This window comes from Miniopterus natalensis, chromosome 14, assembly GCF_054644295.1.
Source record: "Miniopterus natalensis isolate mMinNat1 chromosome 14, mMinNat1.hap1, whole genome shotgun sequence".
Taxonomy (NCBI): Eukaryota; Metazoa; Chordata; class Mammalia; order Chiroptera; family Miniopteridae; genus Miniopterus; species Miniopterus natalensis.
The window spans coordinates 39470087-39492759 of NC_142094.1; the positions used below are offsets into that span (position 1 = coordinate 39470087).

At 42.5% G+C, this 22673-nt stretch overlaps 1 protein-coding gene across 2 annotated transcripts in view; it reads right to left on the reverse strand.

The window, feature by feature from the left end:
- The window catches only part of ALDH18A1 (aldehyde dehydrogenase 18 family member A1), a 33762-nt gene that overhangs the window by 9129 nt on the left and 1960 nt on the right, over nt 1-22673 (reverse strand). Inside the window, exons 2-12 of one of the 2 annotated variants that reach the window (XM_087824469.1) lie at nt 21298-21413; nt 17136-17350; nt 13371-13520; nt 13178-13282; nt 10080-10232; nt 9571-9661; nt 6243-6367; nt 5351-5495; nt 4618-4691; nt 3390-3483; nt 948-1168 (exon numbers count right to left, since the gene is read on the reverse strand). In XM_087824469.1, coding sequence (XP_087680595.1) covers nt 948-1168; nt 3390-3483; nt 4618-4691; nt 5351-5495; nt 6243-6367; nt 9571-9661; nt 10080-10232; nt 13178-13282; nt 13371-13520; nt 17136-17350; nt 21298-21385 — 1461 coding nt within the window. In that variant the 5' untranslated portion in view covers nt 21386-21413. Of the gene's footprint in view, nt 1-947; nt 1169-3389; nt 3484-4617; nt 4692-5350; nt 5496-6242; nt 6368-9570; nt 9662-10073; nt 10233-13177; nt 13283-13370; nt 13521-17135; nt 17351-21297; nt 21414-22673 lie in introns of both variants that reach the window. The other variant, XM_087824468.1, reaches the window with a different exon arrangement.

Consider the following 22673-nt stretch of genomic DNA (forward strand, 5'->3'; position numbering starts at 1 on the left):
CTTTTACCTTGGGAAGTGTCAGCTAGTGTGGCTAAAAGGGAGCAGAGAAACTTCATGGACAAGGCCTGCACAGAGACTAAGACCCATTTCTACCAGCAGAGGGGGCTGTGTAGTTCTCTCTGGGGCATTTCTGAAACAGGTCAGAGGGGCCAGATGGTATGGGAGTGCCCGGGTGAACAGGCTGGTTTTAGGTGGTGTCAGGGAGAATCCTCCACAAAGCATTCTGGATTCCCATGGTCACTTATACCCTGTAGTAAAGAGTGCTGAATGTTTGTTTTTTAAATAGACTTTGTCTTTGAGACTTAGTGGCTAGGTCAAAAAAAGAGCTGGTATCATCCTACTGGATAGTCCAATGGGCGATAGTCCCAGATTTCTGGGAGAGTTTAAGGCAACAAGAGCATGGCTACTGGCAAGCTCTTTAATACATGGCTTCTCAACATTAGCCTGTGATATGTCAGATTCCTGAAGAGGATTATATTCTAGTTTCCATCACTACTAGATATTCTTTTTCTAAGATGTACCTACAGGAAGCTATCTGTGATGCTGATAATAAAGGGGCCTTTTTCACATGAGCAAAACCAGATCTGAGATGAACGACCTGCAGAAGGCAAGCAGGGGTGAGGGAACAAAGTGCCCAGTGAGCTAAATTATTTGGAAATGTGCTCCCGTGTCATGGTATGGGAGACTCATCCAGGCTCAAGGCCCAGATCCATCCTTGTAAGTTTCACAGTAATTTCTATAAACTTCAGTTTCTTCAATGGCAAAATGCACATATATAAACACCTACTTTAGAATTACTGCAAGAATCAATAACATAAATTACCTTAAGAACAACCTGAGAACAAAGTCTCAAAAATTATTTTTTTTGGGAAAAAAAAGATAAAACTTTCTCACTTAAGGAAAAAAAAAGAATCTTTGGGAGATTTATCTCAGCATTAGTCACGGACCTGGGGTAGACAGTCAGGGCGAGACTCAAAGATGACCAGTAGGACTCCGATTGGGACAGTCACTTGTTCTAGTTCCAAGTTTTTGGCAATTCGGGTCCGGCGCAAAACACGCCCCACACTGTCCTGGGAGGAGGCAGCAATCTGCCGCAGACCGATGGCCAGGCTGTTCAACTTAGACGTGGAGAGGCTCAAGCGTTTCAGCAGAGGGGCTGCAAGTCTCCCTGGAGAAGTGCGAAGAATATATGATAAAGGAGCAGATCTGGCATATAAAGGTATGTAAACCCATATCCTTTGTACAAGCCAGTTCAGTTCCAGAAACATCATCTGCGTGAATAAACTTGCATGTAATGAGGATACTTATCACAGCATTTTTATAATGGGAAACTGGATTCCAACTATAAATTCAGTTAACATGAAACAGCCATATCAAATGATATGCAAAGCTGCTCAGAGTATAGCTTGTGAAAAAGTAAAACTACAAAGCGGCATGTATGACAGGATCCTATTTATCAAACATGACATGGATACATGTCTGGAAGGCATCAGAACAGTGGTGATCACTGTCTATATTTCTGAATTATTTCAATCTTTTATAATAAATGATTTTCATAATCAGAAGCAATGAAGACGTTTGCTTTTGAAATAAAAACTTAAATAGAATTGTAAGTTCATATATACAATTTTCTTTAAATTTAAATACGACAGTATGCATGGAGTGATTCTCTGTACATACACATGTACAAGTATATGCATGAATACATACTCAGGGAAACCATACGGAATCACATATCATAAATCATCACTGTGGTTAATGCTGAGAGTAAGAAAATGTTCCCTTTCTTTTTTATGGCCACACCCACCTAGATAACAAAAAGATTTCTACTTTGGAGAGGAAGAACCAACCTTATATTAAGAAAAATACTAAAGCATCATTCTACCACACAATATCAAAATCATTTAACTATATCAATTAATTTCCTTCACATTTCCCCATGTGCTAAAAATCAAGTTTTAATTATAATGCATGTTAAATGTTACACTCCAGTTTTTCACCTTTCATTTTCCATGTTGCAAAATTACTTTAATGACTATTAAATATTTCACTGAGTTGATACAGGTTAATGCACTTAACCACACTCACGTTATTAGACATTCAGGTAGTTTCCAGTTTTCAGTGCGATAAAGAATCCTGCTCTAAGAATCTTTACATAGAGCTGTTTTCTCCTCTTGTTTTCTTGGGGTACATTTCCTGAAATGGGCCTCCTGAATCAAAGGGGATTACCATGTTCACGTCTACCCAGGACTTTGTTCTTAAGCCACTGTGTATCTTCGTGAATTTCCAGACTGAAGTAACTGGTATCTGAAGTCAAGAGTTCTGCCAACCACTAATAGTGTGAAAAACAGCTTTAACCTCTGTGGGTCTTACTTACTTTACTTTAAAGAACTAGATAAGATGTCATCAAAGATTTCTTCCATTTTTGAGAGTTTATTTTATCACCTTCCAATACTGCAAAAATTCAAAAGACTAGATGTAAACTACAAAGGAAGTTCCAAAGCAATGGCTCAAACGTGTATTGAGGAATGAAAATAATGTCGATGAGCCTGCAAGGTTTCTTTGAACAAAGCAACACTACTTTGGATGTTTAATTTACAGTACATTTATTCAAGAGAGAAGAAGATTAAAAAACCCCCAAAATCAACCCCCATTATTTTAGGGTGCCAAAGGCAAAGAATTAGGAAAAGGGTGAGAAAGAGGGAGAGGGCCCACCTGGCTCTACATAGTTAGTTGTCTGCAAAGTGCGTTCAGCCATCTCTCTCCTCTATATTAGCACCTCGAGGGCATTTCTGGTTGGCACCTGTTGCTAACCCTGGTTAATTCACTAGGAGATAAGCTGTCTTTCATTACAGGCTGCATCACCTATTCTACAACTATTTTACAGGCACAGTCCATCTGGGTTTGAATCCGGATCTGTCACTGGCCATATGGTTTTAGGCATGGTGACAACTTCTCTGTGCTTTACTCTTCTATAGTAGCTACCTCATAGTGCTACATTGTAAAGATAAAATGAGACCCTGTCTGTTAAGCCCTTAGCACAATACCTGGCAACACAGAAAAGCAGCAAGAAATGTTAGCTGCTGTTAGCTGAATGTCTACAATAGTGAGGTCCTCAATTTTTTTCTTTTTTGCCTTGAGATTGCCATAACAGTCATGCGGGGAATGGAAAAAGCCCCTGTGGGGGTTGTTTTAGAATATCTGGGAAAGGGGATGGAAGTAGTGTGTATAGTTTGAAAGAACCCAAGGAACACTAACCACCAACCCTCAGTAAGTAGGATGCAAAACATACAATTTCTTCTATAAGGATCGTGACTTTAGGTAGACTATGATGTAAGACTTAAACAAAACCCTCCTTAACATCAACCCCCAAATTGCCTGGTATTTACCCTCTGCCTCCTCCAAGTCTTTCTTATTCGCTGACAGGATTTCATCTCGATGGTCCGTCAACAGATCAGCCAGATGATGGATAATCTCTGCTCTCTAAAACATTAAACAAGCAAACATTATCCAAGGACACACGCCTGCTCCTTTAAATCTACCCTTCTGAGCATGCCAGGCCTTGCTCCTAAATCCAAGGTCACCAGGGAAATGAGATCTTTTTATTTCCCATCATTCATTTCCCACCACTGCTCCTCTCTGTTTGCCTTCCCTCTCACTGTTAAGCTCCCCCTATTTCTTCTGACTTCTCTTCTTCTCTACCACTCCTGGCCCAAGGTGCGGAAGGGGGAATGATGAATTATACAACTTATCCGTGAGACAGGGCCAGCACTTTGCATCACATCTCCACACATTTAATACCACTTGCTGTATATAGTTCATTTCCCAGGTAAGTTTTTGAATCTAGATTTTCTTTTTTGAAAATTATTTATTTCATTAATTCAAAGGGGGGTCCAGTCTTGAATGTCTGAGGAAACCCCTGCCTTACCCACCTCAATTAGGAAATGTAGGAAGTCAGTGTGGTGATTACTGAAGGAGTAACAGTGGTTTAACAGACAGAAGCTAAGCTAGGCTCTTCCTCTGCTTTCCTTTTTCCATTTGTAGTTATTTTAGATTCTCTTTTCCTTTCTCAGGCCAAAGTACTCCTCACAGGAAAGCTCTATACATCTCTCAAACCCATCCTGAACAACACAAGCCTTGGGAAGCCATCCCCCAGCGCCCACCTGACCTTCCCGAATTTCCAGCCTCATGGCATCTGCTACTTCAACTGACATTCACTGTGGACAGGGTGGGGGCTATGACTATAAAGCAGGCCCTTGGGCTTCTATCTTATAGGTCAGTTAGAGGATTTGGACGATTGGATGAGTCACTTTCCTATGTCTGCATGCCCAGTATGTGACAGGATTAGGGAGCCTCCTCGGTCTCATCACTTTCGTGATGTTTTTGATCAAATCATCAGGATGATGAAAAGCTACCTGAGGCCTCAGACACAAAAGACAAAAGGGAAAATAAAATTTAGAAAAAGACAGAAGGCAGAGTGAACCTGAATCAGACTTGTAACTCGGATAACTCTGGGGGACACGAGGAATAAAGGGGGAAACAGCAGGCCTGTGTCCAAACCTCACAGCACGACTCACTCTGAAAATGAACAAAACCATCAGCTAGGGTGGTTATTACCTGCTCTGGTTCCAAAGTGGCCAACATCCGCCCTCCTGATCGAGCCATTTCTCCTTGCTGCTCAACGGTAGGGCCTGCAAGCACATTTGCAAATATCAGATCATGGTTAGCTTAGTTTCCTGTCACTATCTCAGCAGGTACACAGGCTCATCACATGCGTGGGCGATACACTTGGTGTCTTGCTAGTCTTGTTGCATGTACAGAGACCACTCTGACCAATAACATGGCAAAAGGATACACCAGATTAACTCAGGCATGAACACAAGAAACTTGTCTGTATTCCTGGGGTAGACAATGTAACTTCTAGAGTTCAATTCCACTTTGACTTACATTTTCTAATGTGTCTACATTTCTGAGTGCAGATTGTAATGCGAGTATCTTTGTGAACATGTAAGGGCAAATACCGTATCTTAGGCATCTCTAGTGTTTATTAGTGTCTGGCACCCCGCATGGGCCTAGTATAATGTTTGTTGATAAAACGGTTGCTAATATTCTTTAACTTAGTGATCTTAGAGAAAACTAGGAGGCCTAGTTAGGCTGCTTGGATAAATTTTACAAAAGCAAAGCAAAATCCAGTTTTGCAAACAGTATTCAAAACAACACCACATTTCACAATACCGGCAACATCAATTCCGTGATCTCTGTTCCCAGACTGAGAGCTCAGTCTTCCATCTAAGCCATGGTGTCACCAGCTATTTCCACAGACCACAGGACTCCACAAAGGACTACTTACCTGCAGGCTTGACTTCAGAAAAGAAGGTGCCGACTTTCTTTCCCTCCACGATGTCTGTGATGACATGTCCAGACACTTTGGGGTGGGTTCCATTGGCAATAACAACAGAAGTGCCGCCTTGCAAAGCCCAGAGGGCTGCTTTCACCTAAGAGGAGAGGTCAGTCAGATCCAAAGATGAGATTCAGACCTTTGCAGGGTCTAGTCACCTGCACTATACATTTGCAAAAAGATATAAAATGCAATGTGATGTGCAGCAATTTAAGTATACGAAGGACTGTTTCAGAAGCTCTGAAACACACCCAGCCCATCACTCTTCCCAGCCCAAACGTGGCACATGATGCCTAAAGATGAAGCAATCTACCCTTCGTGCTCAGCATGTTCTGACTCACAACATCCACATCTGACATATTGTGCCTCAACTCGGTGTCTGTCCCGTCTGGTGTTTGGCCAGAGTGTGAAGCTGAGAACTTTTAGCTTTTGTAAATGGGGCTCTGTCCTCATTTCTGCTATTGCTATGTGTGATGCTGTACCTTAAGAGTATAGCTTCTTAGAACGATTAATGGGAGAGAAGAATTTTTGCAAGGTTTCATCAAGAAATATTTGAGCTAATAACATTAGAGGATTTATGAATTATGAAAACAATACAGACCTTGCCCTTAAGGAGTTTACAGTATGAACACACTCTTTATGTAATATTAATAAAAGAATGCATATACAACATGAATACAGGTACACAACATGCATTAAGCCTGTATTTAGATATGTGCTTGTGTAATTGTGTATGTGCCTAGTATGTGAACCATTAGCCCACAAACAATTACAAAAGTAAAAATGATGGAACAGCATTTTGGTTTTATAACTGTTACAGGCAGTAAAGGTGCCAGATTCTTACCTTGGCTTCCATGCCACCCATTCCCACTCTCGACTTGGTTCCAAATGTCACAGACTGCTGATCTCCGGGATAAAATGTATCGATGAGCTTTGCATCATCTGACCCTGGGGGGCTGTCAAAGAGTCCTAAAAAGTGAACAAGGGTCAATAATACTGCTTTAATGGATGTAAATGTCCCCCAAGAGAGGCCTCCCAGGCTCTGCCAACCACTCTGTACTTAACCCATCCAGACGGATTCTGCTGTTCCACCAGCTCTACCCAGAAAGGAGAATGAGGGACCGAGGACTCCACCCCGCTGGGAACAGCTCCAGGACTCGCCTCGCATACTTTATAACCAGCTTAATAAACGCACATCTGCCAGCATCAGAGCATGGCCATATCCTTGGTGCAGAATTTATTAGCCCTGCCCACAGTCTACCAGGAAGCTGTCCCCATCTCTGCCATTGCTACTTGTGATGCTGAACCCTAAGGGTGTAGCTGAAAAAGACGAGTGACTACTGCAGAAACAGCGCAGCAGCCTTACGCTGTTCAATGTGACTACTTCCCAGTGGGATGAATGTGAAGCAGGTTCTCATGGACTCATAGTACCCTAGTCATATGCCCCATGTTATGGGCGTGCCCTGGTGAAGGTCAGGCTGAATCAGCAGAAGAGAGCATGACTCCTGCACTCAGTCTGGACTTATCACCACAGAGCCTGCATCTATTTTACAACTGAGCAGAGTGACATAAAGAGAGTCACATGAAATGTTACATGCATACAATCCAAGATTAAAAATCCTCACAATTTCACCTTGAGCAAGTCGGGGCCTTGGGAGGGGCTTGAGGAGATGGAGTCGGGTCAAGGACTGGGGTGGGTGCAGACAGGGAGGACTAGTGCATGGTGGGAGACTGGCTGAAGGACACTTGGGGCAGTGCCACTTCTGGTTTTAACTCACTGCCTTGCTTGTGCTGAAATACACCCCTCCATTCCACTATTCCAAATCTTTAACACAGCCCTGCAGTGGTAGCAGAAAAAGTCACCTCTCACAGCCTCTGCACCACCACCCAGCACTTCACAGCTCTCAGGACTTAGTGTGAGCTCTTCCCAGAAGACACTGTGTACTGAGGTCCCAGCCTTGGATTCTGAGGCTTTTTGTTTCATACAATAAATGGGATAGGCAAGGTAGGAAAAGTCTAAGCCAAACCTTCTGCAGAGACATCTAAAGAGGTTCCTAGCATTCTGATATTCTGTCCACTCCTCTTTTTCCTTTACAGCAGCCTCTCAAACCACTAAGAGGATATTTAGAATTCTGATACTGTTCTAAAAATCAGCATTCAGTGGATAACCAATTAGTTACAAGCACAAACCTGTGATGAGCAATTTTGGTGTATGGGGCTACATTCACTAGAGTCCAGTTCAAACTGGGTTTTATACATTGATTGCTCACATTTACATCCTTCAGAAGGAAGAGTGCAGATTTTTTATTTTTATTTAGAATTTTTTTTTTTGGAAAAATGTATTTTTATTGATTTCAGAGAGAGAAAGGGAAAGGGAGAGATGGAAACATCAATGATAAGAGAGTCATTGATGGGCTGCCTCCTGCACGCCCCCTACTGGGGATCGAGCCCACAACCCAGGCATGTGCCCTGACTGGGAATTGAACTGAGATCTCCTGGAACATAGGTTGATGCTCAACTGCTGAGCCACACCAGCTGGGAAAGAGTGCAGATTTTTTTAATTGAAAGGAGTAAGATCTGAAACTGGCCTCTGCCAAGTACTAGCTATGTGACTTTGGATATACCATTTAACTGATGTGAACTTAAATTTTAATTTCTTTACCTGAATAATTGGGCTACCCTACCTACCTTACAGAGCTGTTATAAGGATTGAATAAATTGACATTTATAAAGTACCTAGCATGGTATTTGCGCACAGTAGAAAATTTTAAAAATCTGATTAACTGAAATGCTTTCTTCTCCAGGGTGGCTCACTCTTATCCCAAATTAGCCGTTCCTATCCTGAGATTTCAAATTTACAGTGGATAAACTTGGTACCAAGATTTATTATAGGTAAAGACACAGATGTGTAAGTATGGTATCTCTGACCACCCCCACAGGCGGGGGACTGACCGATCCGCCTGTTTGCCCTGCTGCCCCACCCTGACCATACACAGCTGGAGTGCTAATTGGAGAACAAGCCTGGCCACGTTGAGCTACCTGCGGTGAGTGCTGGGAATTAAACAGACTTTTCTGACCTCCTGGGAATGTAATGGGGGACTTTCTGAGATCCTATAGATTTTGCCTATTTCTGACACAGCTATTATACTCCTTATGGGTCAAAAATGTAAATAGGAACAGCTCAGGAAAGTGGGAAGAGTGAAAGGAGAGCCAAACTGGAGTCACGAGGGGCCCCTGCATGAGGAGGGAGGGAGGACTACAGTAACACATAAGCCAAGGGGGCCACACAGCCTGGATTTTCTGCAGTGGCTCCAATTTAAAATAATCTGTCTCATTAATTACATTAAAAACTGAAAGCTCAAAACCATAATGATGTATCACTTCCTACCCACCAGGACGGCTATCATAAAAAAGGCAGATAAGAAGAGGTAAGTGTTGGCCATGATGTGGACAAACAGAAGCCCTCACACATTGTGAGTGGGGATGTAAAATGGGCATTTTATACCATCCTGGAAGTGGTTTGTATGGGAAATGGAGTATGTGGTTTGGAAAAGTCTGGCACTTCTTCCAAAGGCTAAACATGGAGTTATACCACATGATCCAACAATTCTGGCTCCTGGGTAAAATAAAAAACATGTCCACATTAAAACGTGTACATGAAAGTTCAAGGCAGCATGAGGGTATGATTTCATTTATATAAAATATCCAGAACAGGAAAATCAATAGAAACCACATAGACTAAGATTGTACAGGGCTGGGAGTTTGTGGGGAAGTGAGCACTGACTGCTAATGGGGATGGGGATTCTTGTGGTGGTGATAAAATGTTCTAAAATTGTGGTGAGGGTTGAAAAACTGTATGAAGACACTAAAAACCACTGAATTGTAAACTTTAAAGAGGTGAACGGTATGGTATGTGAACTATATCTCCATAAAGCTGTTATAAAAAAACGCAACTAAAGCGCCTGAAAATGACAACACTTCAGCATTTAAACTGCACCTCCCAGACTCCCCCACCTTCTTCTGAGTCATAAAAACCCTGACAGACCACATGGTTCAGAAAATAATGGTCCACAGTAAAAAAAGATCAGAAGGACTCAAGGAGGAAAACTCGTGCTCACACATGTTGTGTTTAAGACAAAGGCTGGATTAAAGGAAAAGGCGTTACTTTGTACCTTCCACATCTGAAAGTACAATCAAGAGGTCAGTTTTCATTTCCACAGCCAGTCGGGCAGCCAAGCTGTCATTATCTTTAACGCTAATAACCTGGAACGTAGGTAAAAAGTCGTTAGTGAGGTGGAGTTCAAAAGGAAGTTCAGAGGCACTCAGCCAGGCTCCGGCAGGCAAAGCTGATGACCGCGTATGTGGATGACAGCATATGCAGGCCCCTGTCTGCAAAACACCATCCCTCCTGGCAACCCCCCTTTCCAAACATGCACCCTTCCATCCACTGACATACGCAAGCCATGCTCACAGCAGCATCTTCAATCTCTATCACACCTCACCCTGCTGAATGAAACCCTCTGACCCCAGAACTCATGTACCACTGCTCATGGTGCCACCTCTCTCCCAATTTCTCCACCTCGTTAGTGCCAGCCCTCCGGTGTTAGTAGTACATGCAGCACAGCGTGGCATTAGTGTCTCCAGCATGCTTGACCCTTAGGAGTACTGTACCCACATTTACCCCCTGGAGATCACTATTGGGCTCAGCTGGGGGGACAACAGCGTCGTTTGTGTTGACAATGGGGACAATGTTCATTCGGAGGAGCTCATGAAGTGTCCCATTGAGGTTCCGGCGCTTCTGCTCATCGTGGAAATCCAAGTTAGTCACCAAAATCTAAGAGGTTTTAATAGATAGAAAATGAGGAGAGAGAAAAATGATAAACTTTCTAGAACAGCATACAAAAGATGCTAGGACTGGAGGAGTTAAACTTTGGGCTTCTGAGATCCCACACATTGGAATGGAACATACATCTTTGGAAGGACATTTAACCCATTTTTCTAGGGATGGGGAAAAGGCTGGAATCACTTGGAAGATTTAGTGATGTTCAGGATTTCTTCTAAAGGCATTCTAAAAGTACTTTAATTCTCAGAGAGCTACCAAATCTCATCCATTTCCAAAATTAAGAAAATTAATGCATCTACTTTGGAGGGATATTGGGGAAAGTAATGACTGCCATTAACTTCTAAAATATCTTTGTATCTTAGCATCTGATTCAGGCACAGAAACATCTGGTGAGCAAATGAATGAATGGTCTTCCCTGCAGGGACGTGTCTGAGATAAAAGGAAACAAGGCTGTGTCATCACTGTTCTTGCTCACTGTCCAGCAGCGACCACTACTGGAGTTTACGAAGACTATGTGAGCATATGGGGCTAATCTAAGAGGTTGATAGAAGTGAATCTTTAGTCACAAACTGAAAGAAGGACTAAACATAACTTAGTTCAGGGGAGGGGATGAGCATACACAGCTCAGAGGTAGAGTGGAGAGCTGGTTGTCGGGCTAGGGGTCAGCTCTGCTTCCCTGCCTGAATCCAAGTTTTCAGCAGGGCTCAGCAGGAGAGAGAGGTAAACAGGGATGATGGGAAGAAAGTAAATGGTAACAAACCCTGAAGCTCATGAATAAATGTTTCACCCCCAAGCCCTCTTGATGTTTACAGATGAGGGTTCCTGTGGTGTAAGGCAGCTGGAGTAGGAATGGCTGGAGGCAGGTGGTCAAGAAGGAAGGGACCGAAACAGTGGGAAAGGCTAAGCCCTGAACTAGGATCTGGCTATGGTAACTAAGGTAACAGCAGCCTGAATGATGTATAAAATGTGAGTGATGAAGACAAAATAGTAACATGTCTAAGAGAACTAAGTCACTCATTCACTTGATAAATTTTTACTGAGTACCTCTGAAATGCCAGGGCCCGTACCAGCTGCTGAGATGGAGAGTACAAATGTGGGGAAGATGGAATGGGGCATAATTTTGTAAGGAGAGATCATGAAACTTTTTTTTTGAGAAAAGTTTAGTCCTGTAGGAAACAGGACTGAGTCAAAGGCAAACATACAGATTCTAGTTCTGGTGGTAAAAGGTCAAACAATAAAAGTAAACACATGTGTGTAGGAGAGGCGAGCAGGAGGTATAAAGGTCCAGGGAAAATACCTACTTGTTGCTCAAACAACTTAACAAACGAGATAGGAGACAAGAGTCCTAAGAGGGAAAAGCATGTGTCTGGAGAAGGACAACCTGTGACCTCAGAAACCAGTATTATGCCTATGAAGAAAAAATAAGCTGCTGTACTTAAGTCTTTAACCTGCCAGACATCTTACTGGAGATTTCCAAAAGCCCCTGGAAATGGTCTTCAAAACAGGATTAGTAAAGAAAATAACGAACCACAGGATAAAGTGCAAAGGGCAAAGGCTTCTGGTAGATAAGATCAGTGGGGAAGGAGAAGGTAAGAGAGAAGGCGCCCAGGGTGGATGCTCGTTAGACAGTGGAGGGGACAGAGCTCTTTCTTCACGCCAACATTAATGGAAACGATGGCTAATGTGCACTGACTTTTAATGTGTCATTCATTAAAAACACACACACCAAAAAAATTTTTAAAAAATCAAACCAGGGAAAAACCAAAACAAAACAAAAACAAAGTTCCTGGACATAAGTTTCCTCACCTGGCTCCAGGCAGTTTTAAAAAATTAAAGACTAAAATTGTCATTGGATTGTAGCAGAGGAGAGAGCTAGCTGATAGTAAAAGATGGCAGAAATAGAGATTTCCATTGAACTTATGCTAACAGAAAACAACACTAAGATGACAGAGAGTGGGGTCTCCAGCCACAGGAAACAGCTCCCTTTTTCAAGGACATTCTGGTATAATTCTAGAACATCAGTGAATAACAACTGTGAAATGATGGGGACACAAAGCAATAAGAAGTAGAAGAGAAAAACCTGAAAGGATGGGTACGTAACATCACCTGTGAAAAAGAACACTTATGTAAGTAGGTCAAGGGCAGCAAGGGAGTCTGAAAATAACAACCTGGGGAGTTAGATTTTTTTCAGTTGTTTTGTGATATTTAGATCTATCAGTGTTTAGTTGATGAAAAATGAAATTTAAAAAAATTCTGGAAATTTAGGTAAAAAAGAAATGTAGAAAGAAGGCTCTAGAACATTCAGAGGTAACCACTAAAAATTTTTAAGTTCCATGAGGACTGGAACCATGGCTGATTTGTTCACCACAGAATCCCCAATGCTTAACAGATTCCTTGGTACACCAAAGGTGCTCAAAAAATATTTGCTGAATGAGTGAAAAACTAACCAACCCCCAGCATTTCCTTTTATCTTCAATGCTTACTAGATATCTATAAGGCAACCAGGTGCTAAGTGACACAAGCCACCTGTAGTCTAAGTAGCCAATGAAATAAAGACATCTAACTTTTCTATCTCCAGGAGAATTAGCTGTCGTAGTAGCCCTAAGAGATATTAGCGTAACAACCAGAGCTAACACCTATGGAGAGTACACTGTGCACCAGGCACTGGGTTAAATGCTTTTCATATAGTATTTTCTCATTAAGCCCATCCAAACACCCTCTGAAGTAGGCACTGATATTACCCTCATTTCTCAGATAAAGAGACTGAGGCACAATAGGTTAGACTTAAAAACTCTCTCCAGCTCTCCCAACTAGCAAGTGGTGAAGCCGAGACTATCTCCTGGAGGTCTGGCTCCAGAGCCTTGCTCATAATCTTCTTGCTCCATGGGAATCACCCTCACGGGTCCCACACCCCTTGGCAAAGGCCAGTCTCTCACCTGGGCAGCACAGATGCTGTACTGGGTAAACATGGCTTCATACAAGGCCATCAGTCCACTCTGTCCCGCGGCTGCACAGGCTCGGGCCTCTAAGACAGGAATTGCCTGGAACATACCAACAGACAAGGTGTAGCTGGGAGTGAGGGAAGGAGCCTGAGGAACCCTATTACAGAGGGTGGGAAGCAGCACTCACCATCTCCTTCAGCTGGTTCTGGCCCGAGTGCAGAGCCTGCCGCACGCTCTGAGATAGAAGAATCTCGTGGCGCAAGCGCTGCTTGCCAAAAGCTACAGCTCCACTGGTTACCAGCATCATCTCTCGGCCTTGATTCTGTAGTACTGACACCTGACATCGAGGGAGAAAACCACACAAGTCACTTGTAACATCTTTTTCCTCTCTTCACAAGAAACCCAGGTAGGATGGACAATTGAGTGGATCCCAAATGCTGGTTTATGAACCAGCACTGGGCTGGCCCTGGGGAGAATCACCCAGGTTGCTTGGTAGAAATAGATTCCTACATGCTGACCCAAATCTGGTAAGCAGGTGGCAGATAGAAATCAGAAGTTTTTAATAAGGGATTCCGGTGCATAGTCAGGTTTGGCATCTACTGGGCCTGATGGTATCTGTTTTAGTTTGGTACCTGCAGAAGGCCTAGTTGTTACAGAAAAAAAAAAACCCAGAAGAGAAGTCTGGAGCTCGGAATTGTAACACAAACTTAGCAGATGAATTCTCAAATTCTAAGGCATGAACTGGAGAGATGAGGCTGTTTCTAGTGCATGTCTGATCCCCATGATCACCACCTCTGACTAGACCAGGGGCAGATGCTCGCCCTGTTCAGCTGTCTGCCCAGGACCTGATCACTTTGCCCCCTACCTTGGACAGAGCCACATGAAAGGATCAAAGATTCAAGATGAAAATAGAGTCAATATTCCTAGCCTGTCCTTTCTTCCTGATGCTTGAACCCGATAACCTGGTTCAGGAACTCACAAAGTTATTTTAAAAAATAACTTTTTATCACTGAGAATCTCATACTTAACCAAAGTGCTAAGAACAGTATTATGAATTCCCATGTATTCATCACCCATCTTCAACAACTCTCTCTCATGGCCAATTTCTCACTTTCCAATACTCCTTGTATAGCTCCACCATTATTTCACTACAAATCCCAAGGCTCCAGACACACGATTTCATCTGTAAATATTTCAGTAGTAATCTCTAAAAGACAGGGAATATATATGTATACATCCATAAAACCACTGTCATCTAAAACATTTTAATAACTCCTTAATATCAAATATCAAGTCAGTGTTCACATTTCTCCAATTTTTTCAGCTTGCTCAAACTGAGATGCAAAGTAAGCCCACACATTGCAATTAACTGAAATGTCCCTTACATCTCTTTTAACCCATAGGTGTCTCTTCCAGCATTTTATTCCTTTGCTATTTTTTGTTAAATAAACTATGTTGTTTGCCCTTCAGGGTGTCCCAGCCTCAATTTTTCTGCCTGTGTCCCTGTGGTGTAGTTTAATGCTGTATTCTATATTCCTGCAAACTGCTATTAGGTATGGAGGCTTGATTTGTTTTGTCAAGAATTTACAGGTTGTGGTGTCCATCAAGGGGATATACAGTTAATTATCTTTCTTTCTGTGATGTTAGCAGCTGTTTATGACTGTCACTAAGACCTATTAATTATTAGGGCTGTAAATGCAGATATTCTAATTCATTCTTTCTTCATTCGTAGGCTAAACACTTCCTTAATGGGAAATTTTCCTTCATTAACTATTTGGTGACCTTAAGGTACATTTTGTTTATGAAAGGCAGGACAGATATGTCTCTTTCCCTTTATTTACCAGTTTTCAAAATAATTAGTAGGTCCATCCAAAGATGACCAATGAGTTATTTTAAAGTATCATTATGAATTCATGGGTTTAAACATATTCATGTGTTTAAATTCATTGCAGCAATTATCTCCCCATCCTTGGCCAGTGGAAGCCATTTTAAGTTGGCTTCTGTGTCCATCTAACATCAGATGTCTTGGACAACGTATATTAGCACTGCCATGATCTAGAAAGCTCTTCCGTTAGGTCCATGGGTGTCTCCAGACAGGGAGCTGGTGACCTAAGAAATCATTACCAGGTTGTCCCCACCATTTTCATCAACTTTCTCATTTGCTCAAAATCTTCAAACTGCTTTTGAGGTTGAACCCCAACTCCTCTACCTTGCCAAAGCCCTGCCTGAGGGAATGATGCGCTTTACTTCCCATCCTCCGCGATGAGATCACTACCACTGCTTACTAGCTCACCCCCTCCCTGGCCCACCAGTGTGCCATACTCAGTGCTGTTTTCGTCCCCCATCTGGAATCCCCTTGTAGAGCCTCCTCTCCTCCAGAAGCACTGGGCTGCACAGCTCCAGGGGCACCCCTCAAGCCATGCACTTAGAAGCATGGAACAGTTCCCCTCTGCTGGTGCAAATCCAGCCAGCCGTAAGGCCCAAGCTGAGTCCCAGCTCTTTCAGGAAGCCCCAAGAATAACCACACTGTCTTACTTTCCCATGTCTGGGCCCATCAGTCCCTGTCATTTGGGCCCACTCATCTAAATACTTACTGCCTTAAACAATTACCTGTTTTGGGAGTCCCAGTTCTGGCTCCCTCAAAATGTAGCCCTTAGACAAATATTTGTTAAACTGAATTGATCTGATGAACTCAATCTGGGAGGCAGATTTGATAATAATTGCTTAGTATAGAAAATATAAGATGCCATCAAGTTTCCTAATACCAACTCCTCAGTAAAGTTGTTATAAAAACTGAAAGCACAGTTATAAAGGACAGAGGTGAGTTACAGCCAGAACGGGAAAGCTGATCTTGGTCAGGCCCCCGCAAATGATGGCCTGCAGGTGAAATCTAACATGCACCAGTTTTTATAAACAAATTTTTACAAGAACACAGCCACACTCATTCATTTACATATCATCTAAGGCTTTCATGCCACAAGGGCAGAACTGAGAAGTTGAGATACACACTGTATGGTCTACAAAGTGTGAAACATTTACTATCTGCCCTTTACGGAAAAAGTTCATTGATCCTTGCTCTTGGCAAAGATAGATAAGGGTAGTGGGATTTGTGACATGTTTAAAGTCCAAAACTCCTATTGTCAACCCCCAAGGTCAGTTTCTTTACTGATAATTTGCGGTCAGCCTGGCTTGACTGAATGGCCAGTGGAGCATTAAATCCTCACCGGAAACTTCTGCTTTGAGCTGTTCCAAAGCCAAGATTTCTTACCCCAATCACCTATGACCCTATCTGGAGACAAAGTGTGGTCCCAGTCTCCATATAAGGACCCTGGGGCTTGTGCGTAGGGGCCTGTCTCTCAGGCCGCCGGTGTTTGCTTGTACTCTCTCCTGCTGCCTGCATCCTCTGCTTTTAAATGAAAGCCTTACATGGGTATTTTCTGTGGAGTCTGCTGAGTACTCTTAAATATCTGGACTTGGAAAATCTTTGCAATGATAGCTCATACTTATTTCAAGATTACTGGGCTAATTAAAAAAGGAAAAGTCCCGCAAAACAGGAAAAAGTTCAATATTTATACACATCCATCCAAGTTCTCAACCCCAACTATGTATTAAGAGTCACCTGGGAAACTTTAAAAACTTGGTTGCTTGAGCCCCATCCCAGAGATATATATATAAATGATTGAGTGTGGAGCCCAGGCACCTCCAGGCTCCCAGACAATTTTAATGTGTAGCCAGGATTAAGAATCACTGACATATTCAGCTCCTTATTATTAAGAGGCCTTGACATCCCCTTTGCTTGCCCTAGGATGCTGTCTCCCACTGGCACCTCCAGATTGGGTTAAATCTATTACACTCAAATCAAGATTATTTGCTCAAGCTGATAAACCTGAACTGACATCTTAAAAACCCTATTTTATTTTAGGTCAGTAGAATTTTCCACCTTAGTAATTACCTGCTCAACAATAGACGCCAGGCGTCCGAGTGCCAGACCACATTCATCACCTCGGGTCACCACAGCACTTCCGAGTTTCACCACGATTCTCTTGGCATGCTTCAGCTCACTGCGGTGGGCAAAAGATTTGCCGTGTGCACGACTGAGGGGCACAGTGATAAATGGGATGTTGCTCCAAGAACGAACATTTCTGATGGCTGAAGGCTGGATACGATCTGTAGCCCCCAAACAAAGTCGAATGCCACACAAAACAAGAAAACACAATGTACTGTCTCACTGAAGAGATATGTGCACAATATTAACCAGTTTAGCCACCAAAAAATAGCATTAGCATTCTCAACCGCATAAAAGCAGTACATCAAAAGCCATCTCTAGCATACTCTTATTCTAGTATTGGGTGGAGTATGCACCCACTACACAGGTCACAGGTACACTCAAAACACTGCTGGTAAAGAGTTTAAACAAAACAATCTTTCATGAAGATATGTTGGCAAAATTATCAAAAGCCTTAAAAATGTTCACATCTTTTCATCCCGCAATTCCAAGTTCATTAATTATAAGAAACTAATCAGAAATCAAGACAAAGAGATTCATTAGAAGGCTGTTCACCAGTGCTATTTATAATAGAAAAAGTCAGCAGATAAATGTCCAAAAAAAAAGAGCAGATGGATTAATGAACATTTTTAGAACTTTTAATAACATAGGAAAATGCTCATGGTATGTTTCATAGATATGTCTAAATGCACAGAAAAGAGATGCAGAAAATAAGTCAAAATATTAATATTTTATCTACTGATGGATTATAGGTGATTTGATTTTCTTCTTTATTCTTGCCTATGTTTTCCAAATTTATGCAGTAAAAATGCATTGCTTTCATAATAATAAAAAACAACAACACAGTATGTGTGCCTTAAAAGCCACGACACTATAAAAAGAGAATGAGTCTGATTAGCAAAGACAATTAAGAGCAAAGTAATTAGTATGAGTAACAAAAAATTATAACTAATCTACCCATAAATTTTCTCTCTGATAAGGCAGCGTGAATCCAGATGCTGTAATAACAATAAAAGAAACTGGTCAGTTTTATAAGGGAAAAGTAATGTTGGAATCAGATACTTTTTTTCTATCCCTTTGGACATCTGCCCCTAAGCAATCCCTTCCTGATTCTTATTCTCTTTTTTTACAAAGCTGTATAACATTTCTAAGGAGGTAAAACAAAACAATAAACAAACAAAATGTGATTAAAAAGCTGAAAATGTATCTACATAAGCCAAAAGCACTAAGACCTGGATGTCAGGCACTGAACCCCTTCACCACTTCTCAAGGGTCCAACTCTTCCTGCTAACTACCTACCAATTACCCACTCGCCCTCTCTCACAAATTACAAGGTTTCCTGTTCTGGCAGGGTACGCTGCCACCAGTCAAAAAGATTACAGTCCCCAGGCTTTCTTGCTCAGCTAGACCGGGCCATGTGGAATAAGTTCTGGTTAATGGAATACATATGAAAATGTTATGTGGGACTTCTAGGAATTTCCTTAAAAAGACAAGTGTTTCCTGAATGAGATCTGAACCCATGGCTGCCTGACTTCAAGCTGCCAACAGCCACATCTATTTATGCCAATTCATGGCAATAAATAGTAATTTATTCCTAGATAAATCAAGGGTCAGCAGCTCAGAGCCCTCCAATTACTCTCTATATATAGAACTATTCTGCCTCTTAGAATCTCTTCTGACCCAGTGCTGTGTTACCTATTGATGCCTTTTTGACTGAAACTACATTAAATGTGAACAGAAAAAGGAAAAGTGCTTCTAGCTTCCCTTCATCCATCCTGCTGCTTGGAATGTGGGTATGAAGGCTGGAGCTCAAACATCCACATTAGACCATAAGAAAACATGGTAAGAACCATGAAGCAAAAGACAGGAGTGTGGGAGGTAATGATTTCACATACTACTCTGCAAGCCCTGGGCTGCCTCCCTTCTTTTAGGACCCCAGGCATCTCTCAGGAGAAGGAGGGAAAACAGACTCTATCCTGTTTGAGCCACTACTATTTTGGGTTTTCTGTTACATGCACCTGACCTAACTGTAAAAGATGCAGGAGAACAAGTGCACAGGCGGCAGGGCAGGAGGCCTGCCCGGGGAAGGGAAGCTGTCGTGGTGCGGGTTGTTGACAAGTGGTCCCACTCACTGCAAACAGAACTCCACTTGGTGGGATCCCGGATTGTGAGAAGTGAGACAACATGGGCAACAGGCAACATGGGTTCTCAGTGGGACTAAGCTTTAGGAATCCCCTCCCCCACCAAGAGTTCTCTACGTATCACTTCAGGCATTAATGAGTTACTAAAAGTAATCATTTCCAAGCCACCTTTGGGACCATTCTTCTATAATTGTACCATTATAGAATAACTTCCTCCACTTGAATCAAATTCTTATTTCTTTAATATATTTTTATGATTTCCGAGAGAGGAAGAGAAAGGGAGGGAGGGAGAGAAACGTCAATGATGAGAGTCACTGACTGGCTGTCTCCTGCACGCCTCCTACTGGGGATTGAGGCCGAAATCTGGGTTTGTGCCCTGACCAGGAATCAAACTGTGACTCCTGGTTCATAGGTTGATGCTCAACCACTGAGCCATGAAAGCCGGGCTGAATCAACCATTACTACCCATGTTTATATTTACAGACAGATTTCTCAGAATTTCCCTAGACCTACCGCCTCTACCTCCTGACCACGGACACTAACTCCTCTAACTGTAACCCAGCTTCTTTCTTTCTCTATGCTGTAACAATGGTGGGCAAGGCAGGCAGAATCTCATTCTTGTGGACAGGAAGACCGCTGCGTGTTCTCCTTCCTCTCTGCCTCTTTCACACACGAATCTTCCCTCACTCACATGACCATTTTTTAAAGTGACTATGTTTCAAGTCTGCTGGAGATACCACGGAAGAAACGGTCTTTTTTCGCAATAGGCTTTCAGTCCATTTGCTGGCAGAAAGTTGCTCACCTGGATAGACGGGGCGGTTGGCACCCTTGCACGACCCACAGGTGGGTTGTCTCTTCCTGCTGGCAGAGTCCCAAAGACTAAAGGGCTGGTTTGCTGTTTGGCCTAAGTTTCATGGAGAGCTCCCTTTCCTCATTAGGTTCATCAATATAGGTGCCCTGGCTCAGTCTTCAAGGATATTATCTATCCTAAGCAATATACACACCTAAGTCTAAGCATAAAAGTTGTATACATAACAGTTCTGGCCTCGCTGACCTGACAGAGAGGTGGCAGAGGGGAGACTTAGTCCCCTGGGGTTTGGATCTGGGATCTTCAGTGGCTGCAGAGCTCTGAGTTGCGCCCAGTATTCCTTTGACAGCTCTCAGGATGGCTATCTTTCTCTCCTGTCCACTACAGGGCATGTCCTCTCCTGGGAGCATGCTGACATGAGTGGGGCAGCCTGAGAGGGCACCTCAGGGACACAGGTAGTAGCACACATGTCAGTCCAGGTGATCGGATGGCAGAAACCAATCAGAATCTGTCAGGCCCGGTTTGCATGAATGAGACACCTGATGCACGGTGTGTATCAGCAGAGGGTGGCTCAGCTCGGTGCCAGGCAGTCAAAGGTCACTCTGGCTGCTGGCAACTGGGTCATCACAGATCAGTGCTGTGGTGATGGAAATGTTCTTATCCTCACTCTATCAAAGTCAATATCCTGGCTGAGATATTGGAAGAACTGTATTAATTCTTATAACTGCAAGTGAATCTATAATTATCTCAAAATTAAAAATACTTAGTTACAAAAAAAGTAATGAATAAAAATAGCCTGTAAAAAATTTGGGGGGAATGAAAATAGGTAACACTTTATTTAAATTTTAGTTTTGAGTTTTTATTTATTTGACATACAAAAAGTCGTACAAAATTAATGTATACAACTTGATAAGTTTGGAGGTAAGTATATACCTGTGGAACTATCACCGGTTTCTATGCCATAAACCTATCTATTGTGTCCAAAAGTTTCACTTTATTTAAAAACAAACACTTAGAACATTTCACCAGTACGCTGCTTCCTTGCTTACTGTCTTTGTCCAATTCTGCCATTTTATATTTTCCCCCTCCTGTAAAACCTTGTCTGAAACACACACTGACCAAACTTCTCACATACTTCTAAGTTTCCTATGATACATACAAGATCTGGAGAGAGCTGTGAACTGGGCCCAGGGCAGGAGACGCTGGCTAAATGGCTGGAAGCCAGAGCGGCAGACTTGACTCAACATGGTGCGATGTGGACACTGATCGAAGTACCTGCAGGATGCATTTTTTAAAAAAATTGAATAATGAAAAATACTAGACAATTCATTTCCTTTTCCTCTACCTCCCCATACTCTGAGTAAAAATTTGACCCTCCTGCTCCAAACTCCTCTGTATTAGGGAAACTCCTACCTCCTCTGTATAGTGTAGAAAAGAGAGAGAGAAAAAAAGGCTCCTACCCATGCTCCAACTCTACCCTTCCTTTCTGAGGCTGCCTTAGTTGTTAAATAAACAAATGGTATTTAAGGATTATGAATATCATGAGTGACAAATGTTTATATATTGATACTAAATCTTCGCTACAGTTCCTATACCACTGGGGAGTCTCCAACAGATCAAAAACAGATCCAACAGGCTGTGGGCGGGTAGCTCAGTTGGTTAGAGCATCGTCCTGATACACCAAGGTTGCAGGATCGATCTCTAGTCAGGGCACATGTAGGAAGAAACCAATGAGTGCATCAATGAGGGGAACAACAAATGGATATTTCTCTCTCCCCCCACCTCTAAAATCAATTAAAAAACAAACAAAAAAAGATCCAGTATCCAACAAGAGCCATCTCCACCTTCCTATTATTAACCCCCAACAGAACTCTGAAAATCACATATGTGAAATGTCAGCTTAATCACTGCTGCATGAGGAGGGGGAAAGGGCCAAGAGGCTGCTGCTATGTCTTTGTGTTTTTTTTTTAATATATATTTATTGATTTTAAAGAGAGGGAGAGAGAGAGATACAGAAACATCAATGAGAGAGTCACTGATCGGCTGCCTCCTGCACACCCCTTACTGGAGATAGAGCCTGCACCCTGGGCATGTGCCCTGACCAGGGACTGAACCACAATCTCCTGGATCCTAGGTTGATGCTCAACTGCTGAGCCACCCAGCCGGGCTGCCATGTCTTTCTTCCTGCCAGCCACAGGAATCTAAGGCACACTCTTACATCCCTGGGAGGGAATGGCAATGTCTGCAAATGGCTGGCGTTTTAAAGGACTGTGGGCACATCCCATGGAAGACGAGTACATGCTAGAAACCTCAGAGTTAAGAACATGGTGGTTGTGGGCATTTTCCCACCCTAGGTCAAACTTGAGGCTTTAGACAAAGAATAATTTATTTCACAGAAAGGTAGGGAGCTCCTTCCTATACATATACAGAGAATAAGCCATTTATTATTGTAGCTCGGACACTGCTGCTTTCACAAGATAAGAAAAATACTGCAGCTTCTTTGCTTGCTGGGGCCTCCTTTTAACTTTTGCTGTA